Genomic DNA, 16336 nt, shown 5'->3' on the forward strand with positions numbered 1-16336 from the left:
TGTTGTATAAGTCATTTCTCCTCTCTTAGTGTTATGGTTTGGACATCAGGTGCCCTCCTCCCCCACAAAGCTCCTGTGTTAATACGGGAACGTCCAGAGGGGAAACGATTGGATTATGAGAGCTGTGACCTAATCAGTCCATCCTACTTTGAAAGAATTGACTGGGTAATAACCGCAGGCAGGTGCGGAATGGCTGGAGGAGGTGGGTCACTAGGTGTGTGCCCTGGAAGGGTGCGTCTTTCCAGTGGCCCCTTTCCCACTCTTCTCCCTCTGCTTATTGGTGTCCATGAACAGAGCAGCACTCCTCCTCCACACCCTTCCACCATGATGTTCTGCTGCAGAACAACTGAGCCCAGAACAATCCATTTGACCAACCATGAACTAAACCTCTGGCCCTGTAAGCAGAAATAAACTTTCCCTCCTCTAAGTTGGTCTTGTCAGGTATTTTGGTCACAGCAATAAAAAGCTGACTAATCATACTCAGGTAGCTCAGAGGACAGCTATGAGATTAAATAAACTAATATTATGTTCAGGGCTTAGAAAAGTGCACACGTTAAGTGCTGTCTAAAGTTAAATATTAGTGTAAGCTGTGAGTTTGGGCAATGGAAGTTTTAAAAAAAAAGGAGACTGAGTTCACTAGGTATCTTTTCCTTTGAGAAAAAGTTGGCTAGGGAATCGTAGGCATGAACTCATACTTGTTCAATTTCGTGGTAAATGCTGCATGTATTTATTGGTCGAGGGCAGTAGGGTTCTATAAATCAGGTGACCTATACAGAACACAAAATGACTAGAAATGGCATCTGACTGCAATTCAAAATGGGGTATTCTATGCAAATTTGAGAATGATACCTTCTCCCCCCCAACATTCTCAAAATTTTTTTCTTTTAATGTTTGTTATCTTTACTTGAAAGCAGCATTTTCACTAAGTATTGAGAGCAGTGTAAAATTGTGGTTGTGTACAATCCACACGTTCTTTTTTTGCAGTGCTGGGGACTGAGCCCAGGGTCTTGAGCATGCTAAGCATGTGTTCCACCACTGAGCTGCCCCCTAGCTCCTATTCCAAATGTCTTTAAGAGGCTTTATGTTATGACAGAGTATAAGAGATACTTCTAAAATAAACTACAAAGCTTTCCGATTATTTAATAAATTTTAATATTTCATAGTAAGTTTTTCCAGGTCATAATATGAACAATATTTCTTCCTATTTCCATTTTGAAGTAATTAAAGGATCAGTTACATTACTTTAACTGTCCTAATTACATTTACTTAAGCACAATTACATTTATGAAGAATAACAAAGGAACTATAAAGCTATATTTGAATGAAACACCTTCATTCTAACTTTGAAACCTAATCAGGAAAACATATTTAGTATAATAATAATCCGCTACCTGTGCAACATCATTACTAGGCTTTCTGGGTGACAAAAACTATCATGTTAAGAAAAGGTATTTAGCTAATTAATAAAAACCAAAATTCTTTTAAAAACATTTGTACTTTCTACTGCCAGAGATTTTTTTAAAGTTATAAATATATACTTTGAAGGCAAAATGATCAAATTACTTCCTGAGGCTAGTCTAACAAGTTCTGAATGCTAAGCAAAAAATATTATGAAATGTCTCAGGAGGTAAAATTCTGAAGATTTTTATCTGAAACTGTTAGATGCCTCTAAGAGTCAGATGAGGCTATGTGAAATTCCCTAAAAGGGAAAAGGCTAATGGAAAAGGCTCAGGGAGGGGACGAGGAACTTTGAACAGCGAACTGTTCTCCAGTTTGCTTATTTGTTCATTTGGGAGAATCATATTTTCTCAATCTAATTGTATGGACCATCGCCAGTTTCAAACTGCTGCACAAGATTTCCCAATACTGTCAAATATTTCCAACAGATATCTTCCTCAGTTAATCAGCATTTTTACTACTATCTGTATTTCTTGACACACAAGATCAGTCTCCCAGCTCAACAAGAGATAGTCGCCATTTTCCATTTCACTCCCTGCACGCACACCAATATCATGGTGCAACTGGGAATGTCTTTCAAAAGTCCTCACTGTCATGGCTGAAGAGTGGACCTGCTCTGTCTATGTAACTGATGGCAGAGCCCAGCCCGTACAGACACACATCCCAAGTGTCTCTCCCTCTGGCCTGGAGGGAGCTGCCTCTTGAGGAAAAGCCACTGTGGACCTGATGGCCCGACAATCTCCTGGAACTTCTAAAGGAGTTTTCCCCACAGGAGAGGCTGCCCTGGTGACTGCAGCTGCAGGGGGCAGGGCTTCAGGATAGACAGGCATCCGGGTGTTGTCAGCAGCATAGTTACAGGTTGAAAGGCTATTGACCTCCTGCACACCAGCGCTGTGTTTCAGAGCTGGGCACGGAAAGGCCTGGTAAGACACTTGGGTGGTCGTGGTGATCACTGTCTGCAGAGATGGGCCACCTGCCGAAGGAGTTGCAAGGTACCTGCAGGGAAGCTCTGGATTTTGATATGGGTTTGTGGCCATGGTCTGTAACTGTCCGCTCCCCAAGGCTGGGTCAGTCTGCTCCCCAAGGCTGGGTTTTCCAAGCACTGGTTTCCAGCCACATTGTTTATTGGCAAAATCAACATTTCTCTCATAGCTGCTGTATGAATTGACGTTATATTGGAGTGTGTTCAGATGAATCCAGTCTGTGTCTTTAGGGACACTGATAGAATCTTTACAAAGTGTGGGATATGGGTTTGGATTTGTGTATCCAGGGCCTGTCAATTCATAGCTGCAAGGTGACTGAGGCAAATAGATTCTTGGGTTTGGATATTTCTGAAAGGGAGGCACCATGTCTCCTTGAAAGATGGCTAGGTCACAGGTAGCTTTGTAAGCATCAGAGTTTGGGAAGGAAGGGCAAGACTGCCCTGAAATTGGGAAGGTGGTATCAGTAATTATATCAAACGGTTCTGGATTTTCCAGGAAAGGCGTGCTGTTGAAATGTTCACTGCTGTCTTGATTTGCTCCTGCCTAAGAAATAATACAAACACAGAAATATGATATATAAATGGCGGAGACATCCTCACCCATAATAGTCAACCATGCAAACAAAAACAAGCTTCCAGTAGGTGGGCTCTGTTTTGTGACAATACCCTGCTAAGTGACATGATTTGGGCTTGTGGTCCAGAGTTTGCTAAGCTTGAGATTGCTCAGGAATGAACACAACATACTGAATGAGGGAAGTCCATAGAAACCAGGTAGGATGAGTCTGCGTGGCAGGTGGTCCTGTTCTCACCCATACAGTGTCCATAATAGTGGAGGCTCAGGAGCTACACAGAGCTGGCTTTGAATTCTGACTCTGTCCCTCACTAACTGAACAAGGAACTCAACTTCTCTGAGTTTCAGATTCCTTATTAGAAATATGGGGCTTCATTATGATAAGCTTGTCATAGAGTTTCTGCAGCTGCTAAATGTATGCCACTCTTAGATCAGTGCCTGGCACATGGAAGCACTCAAACAATGTCAGTTTCTGTTATCCTCACAGTAACACTGCCTGCTTGAAATGCTTCTGGAAAAGCCATGCTACATCAAATTACCCAAAGAAATTTTACCTGTTCCTTTGCTAATGTTTCTACAGCTTGGATCTTAAGTGTCTATCAAAGACCCATATTTTATATGCTTGGTCCTCCGGTGGCACTCCTGGGAGGTGGGGGAACCTTTAGGAGGTGGATCCTTGTTGGAAGTTAAAGGTCCTTGGGGACCCTGTCCCCTTCTCTCTTTCTCTCTTTTGCTTCTGGCCATAAGGTAGGGCTTTCTCCACCATGCACTCTCCACAGGCCCAAAAGTAACAGTCTATTCAATCATGGACTGAAATCTCCAAAACTGTAAGCCAAAATAAAACTTTCCTGTCTTAAAAGTTGATTGACTGAGGCATTTCATTATAGAAATGGAAAGTTGGCTAATGCAAATGTAAAGGATCCTTTCAAGGATGCCCTGTTAACTCACTGTTGTTATGCACATTCATTAGTCCCCATTTATCCATAGTTTTGCTTTTTGAGGTTTCAATATAGTCAACCGAGGTCCAAAATATTACGTGGAAAATACTAGAAATAAATAATCATAAATGTTAAATATTTTTAATTATAGTCTATTGTTATAATTGTTCTATTTTTATGAGTCATGTTTCTTAATCTCTTACTATGCCTCATTTGTAAGTTGAACTTTATCATAGGAATATATGTATAGAGAAAAATAGTATCTATAGGACTTGGTGCCATCTGCAGTTTCAGGTATACACTGGGAGGTCTTGAATTTATCCCCTGAGGATAAGGGTGTTCTGGTGTATTTCTTTCTCCATGGCTGTTGGATAATCACCTTTTTTCAGGAAGTCAGCATACATCCTAACTGTATCACTATTGGTAGAGATTATGTGCTACAAGGGATCAGAGATCCCAACCAAATGTTGACTTAATGACATTTTTTAGAGATATATAATTTTCTTATAAAATCAAACCTTTGTAATTAAGGGATAGCATTTATATTTCAACTATCAGTGTATTTGACAATGAAATTGAACATAGAGCACAAGATCATTGAACATAGAGTGCAAGATCATTTCCCCCTTACCTCTGGTTCACGCATTCTCTTTTTCTGGGGTTGGTAAAAAGAGGTCATTTGTCTCTTGAGGGCACTTCTTCTAGCTTCTGTCTCTGATTTACTCTCTGGTCTTGGGTGATCATGAACTCCCTTAGCCTACAATAATGAAGAAATGGATCATCTACCTGTTCTTCTAGAGAAAGCTGGCTATGTTGGAAGCTGGCCAAAAACTGGTCAAGCCTTTTCCAAAGATCCCATGTTATTTTATTTTTTTCAAAAAGAGAAAAAAATTTTGAAAATAAAACACCATCAAGGATAGATACCTTAAAAGATAGCTTGCAAACAACATTGCCCTATGTAAATTTATGATTTTTAATTAAAAAAAGATAAAGAAAAAAAGATAGCTTGCAACCCTTTCACCTATTAAATGACCTGCAACTTAACTATAACTTGGTTTGCTACATCTGGCCCATAAAGAGCACCCAGTGCATAAGTTAATTCCCAGGTAAATGGTAGGTCCCCAGGGGCCCTACTACCTATTGCTGTTCCCGGGATCTGTATCTGGTTTAATCCAGAGTTTGGTGCCCATGCTCCACCACAAATTGTGTTCTCACCTCACCTACCTGAAAAAATATAGCGTTGCCATCAAGCCTCCAGAAATTGGTCACAGGGTATCCGCTATGCCCCCGACAAGGAATCAACTCCAAAGCAGAATGACAATTGGGGCATGCTTTCTCTGCCAACCCCAGAGGAAGAAATGTTAACAACAACCCCGACCTCAGACTCTCTAAAGAAAGGGGAAATCGGTTGGGAACTGGGAACTCAGGACTAAAGCCACCCGCTCCCTGGCCCGCGACCTCACTCTGCTGTTTCAGCCTCGCCTTGTCGCAGATGGCTGGCCGCAGCTGCAGGCGGGAGCCGTCGGGCAGGGCGCAGGAGCGCACACACACCACCACGCCCAGGCACGACTTCTTGAGGATGTGGCCGTTGTGGTTGTTGGTGTTGCGCATGGCCCAGCCGCTCAGGTGGCGCTGCGCCTTCTTCTCCTCCCTGCTGTAGATGAAGCGCACGTAGCCGTCGGGCCACTCACGGAAGTGGTCAAAGTGAGCCGGCTCCTAGGAGGAAGCGCGGAAACAAGAGGGACTAAATTCTTGGAGCTCAAATCACACGCATCAGGCTTTTAATGTCCTCCAAACACATTAGAATAAAAATGGGTTCTTGTTAAATGCAGAAATGTTGTAAAAACCCCCAAACTATGCTCAACAAAATACCACTTATCCTGTATGTGCCTTTCTGACAACTGGTTAATAATGAACGTATAGCATTTATTTTCTAAAAGCTGTACATGCATATGGCTTCACCCTCACACCATGTGTAGACAATTATGCCCATTTTGTGGATAGGCTAATTGACTTGTCCAAGTTCACACAGCTAGAAAGACCTGACTATAGGCTCTACCACCCCAGACCTCCGTTGGACAGACTTTACAGCCTGAGTTCTGAGTTCATTTTCACTATGTTATTCCACTTCTTGAGATATTTAAATGTTGAAAACATTTTCAAGTTCAGTATCAAAATACCAGGACAAAAGTAATTGGAATGCTCTCTGACTAAAATGCAATTTAACCGGTAAATATCTTTTAAGTCAGTAGTTTTTCTTTCAAAAGCTCTTGGCTCTCTATCCCAAACCTGCCAATCACATCAGCTCGGCACCCAGAGCAATGTTCCAGAGGCAAGAACGGTTTCCCTCTCCATTCCTCATTAGCTGTGCAAATTTTAAAAGGTACCCTGATGAAGGACCTAACCATAATGATAAATCTTGAGCTTTGGGGTTTGGTCTGGAGGTAGAATGCCTTCCCTCTCCCACAGCAATATGGAATTGTTTTCAACAAAGAGTCACAGGCCTGAAACGATAAGTAATATCTAAAATATTGTGTGCATGTACGAATATGTAACAACAAATCCCACTGTTATATATAATTATAAAGTACAAATAAAAAAATGAAATACCATACATAACAAAATACTGAGTATTACTTTAATACTCATATTTGAGTCTTTTTCTGTTTTATGTATTATTTATACTGTGATGCGTGTCTTTTTGTATATAAGTTCAATATAAAATTACCCATTACTGAGCACTATTTCCCAGATACTCTTTAGGGCAATGGCCAGTAAACTAGGGACTGTTGACTAAATCCAGCCTTCTCCTTGTTTTTATATGACTGCAAGTTAAGAATGGTTTTTACACTTTTAAATGGTTGGGGGAAAATCAAAAGAATTATATTTTGTAACACATGAAACTTACATAGGGCTCAAATTACACTCTTTTAGGTTGGTTGGAAGATGGCCACATACATTCTCCTGTGTATTACCTATGGTCGCTTTTGCAATGAAGTGCAGAATTGAGTATTTGGGACAGAGCCATATTCTGTGATATCTGGAATAATCACAAAACTTTGCAAGATGAGCATCCTTATACTCATTGAACAGATAAGGAAGTGGAGGCTAGATATAGTAGTACAGCTGGGAATTAAAAGATCTGCAGCAGTCAGACCCTATTGACCTTGCTGGTGTGATAAAAGATCAGGAGAGTATGATCACAGTAGCAAGCCATTTGTAGCTCTTTCCCTCCCACTACCTGGGAAAATTAGATCAAATATTGCAAAGCCAAAGTATTCTCAGTTGGACAATTCAGACATGTGTACATCCCATACAATTCAGACATGTGTATTTCCCATTCTAATAGTAATAACATAAAGGGATGATTTTATTTCCCAAACCACAGGATAGTGTTGAAGTCATTATTATTAGTAACAGGCGGAACTTGTCTTTGAAACATTAGAATTGATATAAGTTAATGCACTGAACAAAAGAAATATATGATTATGTATTATCAAATCTAAGTTTATATTAGTAGCACATGTATTGGTTTTAAATGTAAACATTTAAAATTAAAGATCTTGGTAACAAATTGTCCAGAAGAAAGAATTGCTTGAGTACTCCCCCTTCAGAGTGCAGACAAGGCCTTTCTGTCTCTCACAGCTCCTGAGGAAGAGGTGCTGGAGGTGCAGTCACAGAAACTGTTTTTAAATTGTACAACAGCAGAGGATGGCCAAGATTGGATTTCCTTTGCTGGGATACATAGGCACACGGACACACACACACAACACACTCACACACAGAGCATGACAGCAGATCTGGATGAGAATTTGAGATTCTTATCTAGTTTCACCACTTGATGACAGGTCTGTAGCCTGAGACTAAGAGGCGTTCAAGGACTGTCTCAAGGTCATAGAGCCAGTTCAGTTCTTCCCCTCAGCTAGAGCAGGGCTAGAAAGCTGTTTTTCAGTTGTCTTTTTATGTGCCTATGTGCCTGTTCCTTTAGAGATGTTATACATGCTCTAAGGACCAGTCGTCCAAAGGAAAAGCAATTCATGTTTACTAGGAAGTTTAGAAGATGCTGGAGGGATGAGCTGCTGCCATGTTATTTGGATGTGATTCTTTTCTAGAATGCAGATTGTTTCCTATGAAGATATGTGTGGACAGAAGTCAGTGAGAATGAAACACACCACTTGTAATGTGGTCTGCTTGCACAACAGTGGGACTGTGTGACAGACTAAAATAGGCAGACTTTAAAACAAGCAAGCAAAAAATGCATACATTCAAAAAGAGAGCAAACAGTGAGCAGCTACACTTCTGATTAATGAATTACTCTTCATCTGGCACATGATAGAGGCTGAGTAAATGCCAAGTTTCTCACCCCTGCCCCACAACTTTCCCCCAAAGTTCCTTGGAAAGCAACTCTCATTCCCTAACCCTCCCACCTACACTCAGGACTTTAAAAGCTACCCCTCTGTTTTCACCCAAACCAGTAGACCAACCATAACTGCCCAGCTCATTTCCTGCATGTGATTCTAAACCACCTGGCTCCATTCAAACGAAACAAAACAAATTCACCTAAAAGTATGATGGTCTCCTTGTCATTAGAGGAGTGAGGTTTAGAAGAGAGTGCCTTCATTAGCATCCAAATAAGGCAGTGGATTCCATCTAGACAAATTGCTCAAGTCTGAGTATTTGTTTTAGATTCTGGCCACCTCCATTTACAATTCCACCTTACAGCTTTGCTGCAAGAGAAGCAGTAGTATTTACATTTTCTGAGTCCCCCACCCCCACCCTCTACATTTCTTCTGGGTTTTTAAATAAGTGGGAAAGGAGAGAAAGAACTGATTTCTACCATGGCTAAGGGAAAGGTGTCCTGCCCGATCGATATTTTCTACTGCTTCCAGCATGCTTTCAGATAAGCACAAGTCATTGCTGGGAGTACACAAATCTCTAAATCCAGATTGGCCTTTTGAAGAGTCCAGAAAACCTTTCTCTACATTTCAGAGCTCTCAGAAATTGTGTGTGTGTGTGTGTGTCTCCAGAGTCTCAGCAAGAACTTGCATGCCCTGCCCCTTCTTTGAATGGACAGCGTCCCGCGTGCCCGCACACACTCGATTTCACTCACCTGAGGCATCTGTGGATCATTGATATCCCAGTTGAGCTTCATCCCATAGGCGCACACACGTTCAGCGTCCTGCACCATGTCTGCCGGCATCTGCCCAGCCTAGCTCGCCTTCTCTTCCTAAGATCCTGAAAGATAGAAGTAAAAACGAAAGGTGCGCAAGGTGACTCCCCGCACCCCTTATAAGAAGAAATCAGGGGTGTGTGAGCCCGCGCGAGTTGTTTAGAAATTCAGAAGCCACCGGCTTGGACCCGGCGGAGCCCTGTCCTCTACTGCGGTGCTGAAATCTCTGCACCCGGAGAGCCGCAAGGGTCTGTCAGCAGTTCGCACGTTTATAGAGACACACCCCCGCGGCTCCGCCTTTGCTTGCCGCGCTCTCTGGCGCCCATGCTGGAGAAGCCGGTCACCCGCTCCCGGATAGAGCCAGGAGGTGGAGGTTAAACCGAGCCTTTGAATCTAGAAGAAACTGAAGCCAAGATGGAGTGTGGGAATTGGAATGTTTCATTTAAATTGCAAACCATTTTTTATTCCTAACACCACCCCGGCCTCCGTGGTTTTGGGGAAGGCTTAGATCCAGGCTTCTGAAGCAGCGGGTTGCCAGCAAAGTCCCCGAGAGCCAACACTCCATTCCAGGAGAGCGTGGTACAGTGCGCGGGCACTAGCATCCGCCAGCCATACGCCCTAGTGTGAATCACACCTAGTGTGGGGCCGATTTACTTTAAGCCTCCGCTCTTGGCTTTTGATGTAGGTGTTAGGCGAGTCCGAGAGTCTAAGCTTGGCTGTTTAGGACACCCAAGGTGTCGCCAATGTTGCCGAAAGCTCGCTGGCATTAGGTGCATCCACGATCTTAGGGCTGCAGAGAGACCTGGCTCCTGGAGAAAGTCCTGAAAAGTGAATCTGGAGGAGGTTGGGGTGAGATGAACACGGGAGAGATGGAGAGGGCGGTCGAAGGTGCGCTGCTCTGCTGGAGCTCCGAAGTCCGAAGAACCCCCGAGCCTCAGCTTCCTTATCTGTTAAATAAAGAACTGACTGGAGTTTTGTGAGCTCTCCGTTGTCACCCACATGAACACAAATCTTAAAAGAAATGTTAATTGATACTGTCATGGAAATACCCTTAAAAGAAATCTTTATTGATATTGTCTTTGAAACACCACGACAAATTCAGTTACCTTGCACAGTCTTGGAAGGCTTTGGGGGAACTGGAGAAACCCTGCCAGGACAAGGTGAGCTCCCCAGGACTGAAACGAAGCCCTCTTCCCCTGCCGCTGTGCACCCACCTCACTTGGGGGGATTCCGGCACCTGGAGGCACTCCCCAAAAGAAACCAATTGAAGTCACTAACGTCGCTCTTTGGCTATCCCAGGGTCGGATCCTAGCCAGCGAGAGAAGGTGAGCACACTGAATTTATTCCCAGATGTCTTGCTTTGCAGTCGCCTCGCTTCCTTTTCGAGCTCTAGCCAAAGAGCACGAGTCAATCCCTCAAGGCGGACAGCGGTTAAAGGACGATATTCCGGACCACGGCCCTCCAAACCCCTACACTGGCGCACCCTGGACCTTGGCACTTTGGAGAGCGCTCCTGCGCATCGACCCCTGCTACTGGGAGACCCAGCCAGGAGGTCACCCGAGCCGGCACCTCTTGCAGGATCAATCTCTTCGGTTGACAAAAGACGGGAAAACCAGGTGCGTTTTAACGCCAGGACCTCAAGAAGCCAAGGATCATTCACCACTTTGTTCGCTTACCTCCCCAGTCAAGGGTCCACTTAGAAAAGTCGTCCAATGGCAAGGCACGCTTCAGAATAGACCGCCAGCTTCATCGGACCCACGGAAAATCAGTTGAGGGCAGTTCCTCGCCTGCTTTCTTTCGCACTAGTTTTAAGCTAGAGCAAGAAGGAAACGTCCTAGCAGAAGGAAGAGCTGTTTTCAGTCCCAGCGTCTTCTCTGAAAGGTCTCCTCAAGGCTTCAGGATAAAATCTCTCATACAGGGGCATCACTGAGTCTAGGTGGGAACGGGAAAGATGTTTCTGCTCTACTTCACCCTTCCACCCACAGACGACCACTCCATTGACTGCGGAAGGACCCTGTCAGTCTGTTGCTTTTTGTGTTGCACGTTCTTTCAAAGTTAAATTAAAATTATTGATCAATTTTAAATAGTTTATTAAGTATAATAGTTTAAGACAATATATCTTTTAAATGTTTTGAAAACAATCTTTGAGCGGTGGCTTAAAAAGTTCGAGGCAGGTTTCAGCAATTTAGCAAAGCCATAAGCAACTTAGTGATACGCTATTTCAAAATTTTAAAAATAAATAAATAAAAAGCCGGGTAAATAGGGATGTAGCTCGGAGGTAAAGCACCTCTGGATTCAACCCCCTGAACCGAAAGAAAAAAGAAGACTGAAAATAGTCATTTACCATTATCTCTGTGAATGGGTAGACATGAATTTCTGGTGTTAGTGCAACATTGTTGGAATATTTCTTTTACTCAGGGGTACTTAACTGCTAAATCACATTTCCAACCCTTTTTAATATTTTATTTACAGACAGGGTCTCATTGAATTGCTTAAGGCCTCCCTAAATTGCTGAGGCTGGCTTTGAACTTGCAATCCTCCTGCCTCAACTTCCCAAACTGTATTGCAGGTAAGCGCCACTGGGCCTGGCATATGTAATTTTTTAACGTTAAAAGTAAATTAAATTGTAAATAGATTATGTTGTCAAAAAAAAAGAAAGAAAAGAAAAAGAAAAAAAGAAAACAAAAACCTCCACCATTTTTAGTTTGTGAAGCATTAGACTATATATTCCAAGTTGCCCTAAAATTATGTGAGTAAATATATTAGTAAAAGCAGCTAACCAATGTGAAAATATAAGGAAATAAATAGTATTGTTTATTATGTTGTTTTTAATATCTACTGAAGATTGAACAGATTGGTATTATAGAGTTTTGAAGGCTATAGTCTCCCCAATCTGAAAATGGTTGATTTTGAAGTTTTGTATTTAAGAGTAAAAAAAATTAATTTCATGTTGTCTAAAATAAAACTCATTTAAACTATATTCGATTATTGATTTCGATTGTTGTTTTTATTATGCTTTAATTCTTACCTGCCCTAACATTAGCATTGATTTGGGGTTTTTGTTTGTTTGTGTTTTTTATCCTGGGGATTGAAACCAGGAGCACTTTACCACTGAGCTATATCCCTGTTCCTTTTTTTCTTTCTTGTTTATTTCTTCTTCTTTCTTCCTCCTCCCCCTCCCCTTCCTTCTTCCTCCTCCTCCTTCTCTTTTTAAGATGGAGTTTAAATTGCTCATCCTGCTTGCCTCAGACTCCAGAGTCGCTGGGGGGTTCCAGGCGTGCAACAAACACCTCGCAGCAGGTGATTGAGGATTTTTAAATTCACAAGTGTCCCTGCCTGATACTGGTTTAAAATAGTAAGAGTTCATTCATTCAAAGTGAAAGGAAAGTACCTTCGAAATCTCTAAATTTAGATTAAAACAGGTAGATTAACGAAAGCGTAGTGACGACATATTCGGCAGGAAAATTAGACGTGTCCAGAGTTGACAAAATCCTTGTTTTGAATACTGGACATGCCAAGTCCTGGTTTAGTAACAAGGATTCTAGTGTTGTTTGCTTTCATGTGGACAAATTCTTCTGTAAACATCACAACATGAAGAACAGCGGCTAGTAAATACACGAGTTTTACACAAGGAATGCTTGGCGTTTTGTTTTAATGAAAACTCAAGTCACTTATTTAAATCACTGTGTTCAGGTCGCAGGCCACCTACTCAGGTAACCTAGCCATCAGCACACATGAGTTAAGGAAGTGAGTAAAAAACAAGCCCAGCGTTTGCTTTATTTTTCATTACCATCCCTCCATCAAGGTACGTTTTAAAATACAAAGAACAGAAAGCACCTTTTGGTGACGACAGTAAAGTATTGCGAATATCGGGTACAAGCCGGTTCCTATGAGAAACGGTTCAGCTGTGGTCAAAACACATCAAAGAACCAAAATCAGCCCCTCGGTCTGTGGACCGAGAAGAGAAACCCTCACGTCGCGGGTAGCGCGAAGGTGACGCCCATCAGTTTGGGTTTCTGCACTCAGGTTTCCACGCGTTGCTCGCGTCTTTGGCGCGCTGGCTTTCTCTAGGAAGCGCGTGTGCGTGCGCGCAGGTGGCCTGGCCGCTAGTTACTCGCACGCGTTTCTCGAATCTCAAGCACCGGATTCTAATAGATTTCAGGAGCAGGTCCATTCAATTAGAGATGCTGGAGAACCTTTAAATCCAAGAGGCAGCTGTGACTCAGACCCGGCCGCAGCGCTCCCAGCCTGCGGGGATCTCGCCACCGAATCCAGAGTGTGGAGCTGGGCGAGCGGTGCGCCCTGAGTCTTGGGTGTGTAGCGTCCGCTTGGAAGAGTCGGGATGAGCGCGGTGAGTGACAGACACCTGCGCAGCAGCTGCGCGGGTGGAGCCCGGCCCGGGTCTCCACTGTGCTCAGGGACGCCGGGCGGGCTGGAGGTGCTAGCCCAGAGGCCAGGCAGTGGGTTCAGTCTTAGGCCGCAGTGGGACAAAATCTTTCCGGGGCTCTGCAACCTCCTTGGGTTTTCTTGGAGTTTATTGGCAGCTTTCAGCAGAACAATGAGACGGGGGCAGAAATCCGGTCTGTCAGAGTTACAGCGCTGGGGGTGGGGGTGGGGAGAGGGAACTGCAGAATTCATGTTCGGAAAGCGATGAGATAGTTTTTTCCCCCTTCTCTGGATGTTTCCTCAACCCTCTTTCCCTTTTGTGACCTGAACCTGCTGGGCCCCAGATCTGCATTCCCAAATGTTGAGGATTTAACTGCAAGAAACAGGACAACCCATAAGATAGCCAGAGGGTCCTGGTACCTCCAGAACTCCACTTTTTCAGCATTCATTTAACTAACATTGATAGACCATCCTGCTGGTTGGAGGGAAAGACCCAGTTCTGGATCAGGGTCTTTGACCTCACCCTATTGCTCATGTTCATAAATAATGATAATATTGTAAAATACACTGACATTTAAGAATTTTGGTCAAATTCATACAAGTGATACTGTTAGTCCAAACTAGATTTAGAAGATCCTGAAAGAATAACTTGTGGTATTATGCTTTTCAATTGTTGACATGCAGGGAGATCAGATACTGTTATTCAATGTGGCATAACAGTGTTTAAAAGCACAATAGTGATCAGGGATCACTTCCTAAAGAAAACAATCTATTAAATATTTTGAAGAATTTTTGTGGTGGTTGGTGTTTGATCCTTGAAATTTCAGTATAGGAGCCCTGGACTAACATTTACAAGTTGCACATCACCAATACAAAGCTTAATTAAACTAAGGTTGAGCTGGAGAGGTACGTTTTATTTAAATAAATTTTACAAGTTTTGATTCCAAAAATGGTTTAATTCAAAGCCTTTAATTTATAGTCATCAGTGTAGAATTTAAATTTGTTATGGTCATTTATTCAAATAATGTTTGCTTCTTGTGATAGTCTGCATTGTGCTAAAGGAAGCTGGATAACCATTTGTTTAAAAAACACTTTGGTACTGTGCTGAAACTTGCTCAGTGGTTGAATGCTTATCTAGCATAGAGGCTTTGAATTTGATCCCTGCACCACAAAAAACAACAAAAAGTCCCATATCTTACTTAGGCTATAATCAGCATTATGAGCAAATAAAGTTTCTATTCAAAGAAACAATATGAGCCTTTATTTCTAGAACTTGAAATACAATTCTTTGAAATAGAGTGTGTGTGTGTGTGTGTGTGTGTGTGCATGTATGTGTGTGCGTGCGCACGTGTGTGTGTGTGTGTGTGTGTGTTTAACATCTTTTTATTGCACACAGAAGAATGAAGGTCCTTTGCAGCCTGTTAAGGAAGATGAGAGGATTGGGAAGGCCCAAGATGCTTTCTGGGTAAAGATCAAGTTTATTTTGTATTCTTAGTTCTGTGTTCTTGCTGGGCCATTAGCCCCATTGTTCCTCAAGCCAGAAACAAACCCTTTTTTGTTTCTCCTTCCCTAATCTCCCATATCTAATCCATTACCATGTCTAGCTGATTTTTACCTCCCACTGTCCTGACACCTTAGTGTAAACCATCTTGCACCCAGCATTGTCCCAGGTGAAAGACAATACCAAACAAAACACAGTTCTTACCCTCATCAAGCTTACACTGGCAGACAAAAAAACGACAATGGAGTGGTAAAAGAAAAGAGTAGAGAATTCTAATTGGGGATGTAAGGAGGCACTTGGCTCACTTTAGAGAAGGTGGTTCTGAAAGAGCTACCTGAGAAAGTGATTCTTACTCTGATCAGAGAGGAGCCAGCCATAGGGAAAGTGGTAGGAGCTGCAGTCTCCAGATAAAACTGCTGGTACAAAGGCCCTGAGGTAACAGATTTAGACTTAGACACATTAGTAGGGAAGTTGGAGAAGTTGGCAGAGATCAGATCATGCCAAGACCTGAAGGATAAAGAGAAGGGTTTGAATTTATCCTCAGTGCAGGGAAAGAAATGGTAGAGATTTAAGTAGGCAAAAGCATGGGATTTTGAGTTAGATAGTTCGAGCGTGAATCTCACTTGAGTGGTCTCCTGCAAGTCTGTAATCTCCCCCATCCTTGCTATTTCTCCAGATGAAGACTCTACCTTTTCAGTGTAATGGGGAGGTTTAAAACTGGGAACATCTGTGGAGCCCTTAACATATTTAGCACAAAGAGACTCGCTATGTGGTGACTTAAATTGTCTGTGTTGCATGCCTGCAGTCCTAGCGACTCCAGATGATTGTAAGTTCAAGGCCTACCTTAGCAACCTAGAGAGGCCCTAAGTGACTTAGCAAGACCCTATCTCAAAATAAGAGCTGGGGATGTGGGTCAGTGATTAAACTACCCTGGGTTCAATCCCAGGTTACCCCCACCACCACCAAAAAAAAATTGTAATGGAGTAATTTCAAACTCTTCCTGTTTAAATCGGCACTAAGAATTAGAATTTTGAGTATAGTATACCTCCTTATTAAATAGTTCTGTATGCTGTAATTTGGACTGTAGGATTGGACTGGATTTTCTTTTAAATTCTTTTGTAGCATAAATAAGGAAATGTCTGTTATTTAAGTGAATGCTCTCCCTTGGCTAATATTCAGGCAAAAAGATCAGCTTGGTTTATATGGCAATTTGCATATTTGTCTACTTTCATTGTACATAATTCTTTTAATTTTTTTCTTTTGTCATTTGTCACTTAAGTGATCATAGGCTTGCATTTCTTAGTGCTTTAGAATTTGCAACATTTCTGAA

At 42.5% G+C, this 16336-nt stretch overlaps 2 protein-coding genes across 2 annotated transcripts in view; one reads left to right on the plus strand and one right to left on the minus strand.

The window, feature by feature from the left end:
* Positions 1–2078: 2078 nt before the first annotated feature.
* On the minus strand, positions 2079–9149 carry GCM2 (glial cells missing transcription factor 2; the record flags this gene model as incomplete). The annotated part of the gene is made up of 5 exons (XM_079148967.1): positions 2079–2984; positions 4581–4706; positions 5174–5286; positions 5413–5665; positions 9060–9149. 5 exons carry the CDS (start codon positions 9147–9149, stop codon positions 2079–2081), a joined length of 1488 nt encoding a protein of 495 aa, XP_079005093.1.
* Positions 9150–9443: 294 nt separating this feature from the next.
* SYCP2L (synaptonemal complex protein 2 like) overlaps positions 9444–16336 on the plus strand; it is a gene marked incomplete at its 5' end in the record, with an annotated part of 104671 nt that continues 97778 nt past the window's right edge. Inside the window, 4 exons of the mRNA XM_079147404.1 lie at positions 9444–9492; positions 10486–10735; positions 13146–13395; positions 14902–14970. Coding sequence (XP_079003530.1) covers positions 9444–9492; positions 10486–10735; positions 13146–13395; positions 14902–14970 — 618 coding nt within the window. The remainder of the gene's footprint in view (positions 9493–10485; positions 10736–13145; positions 13396–14901; positions 14971–16336) is intronic.

Source organism: Sciurus vulgaris (genome assembly GCF_902686455.1).
Source record: "Sciurus vulgaris genome assembly, chromosome: 7".
NCBI classification, from domain to species: domain Eukaryota; kingdom Metazoa; phylum Chordata; class Mammalia; order Rodentia; family Sciuridae; genus Sciurus; species Sciurus vulgaris.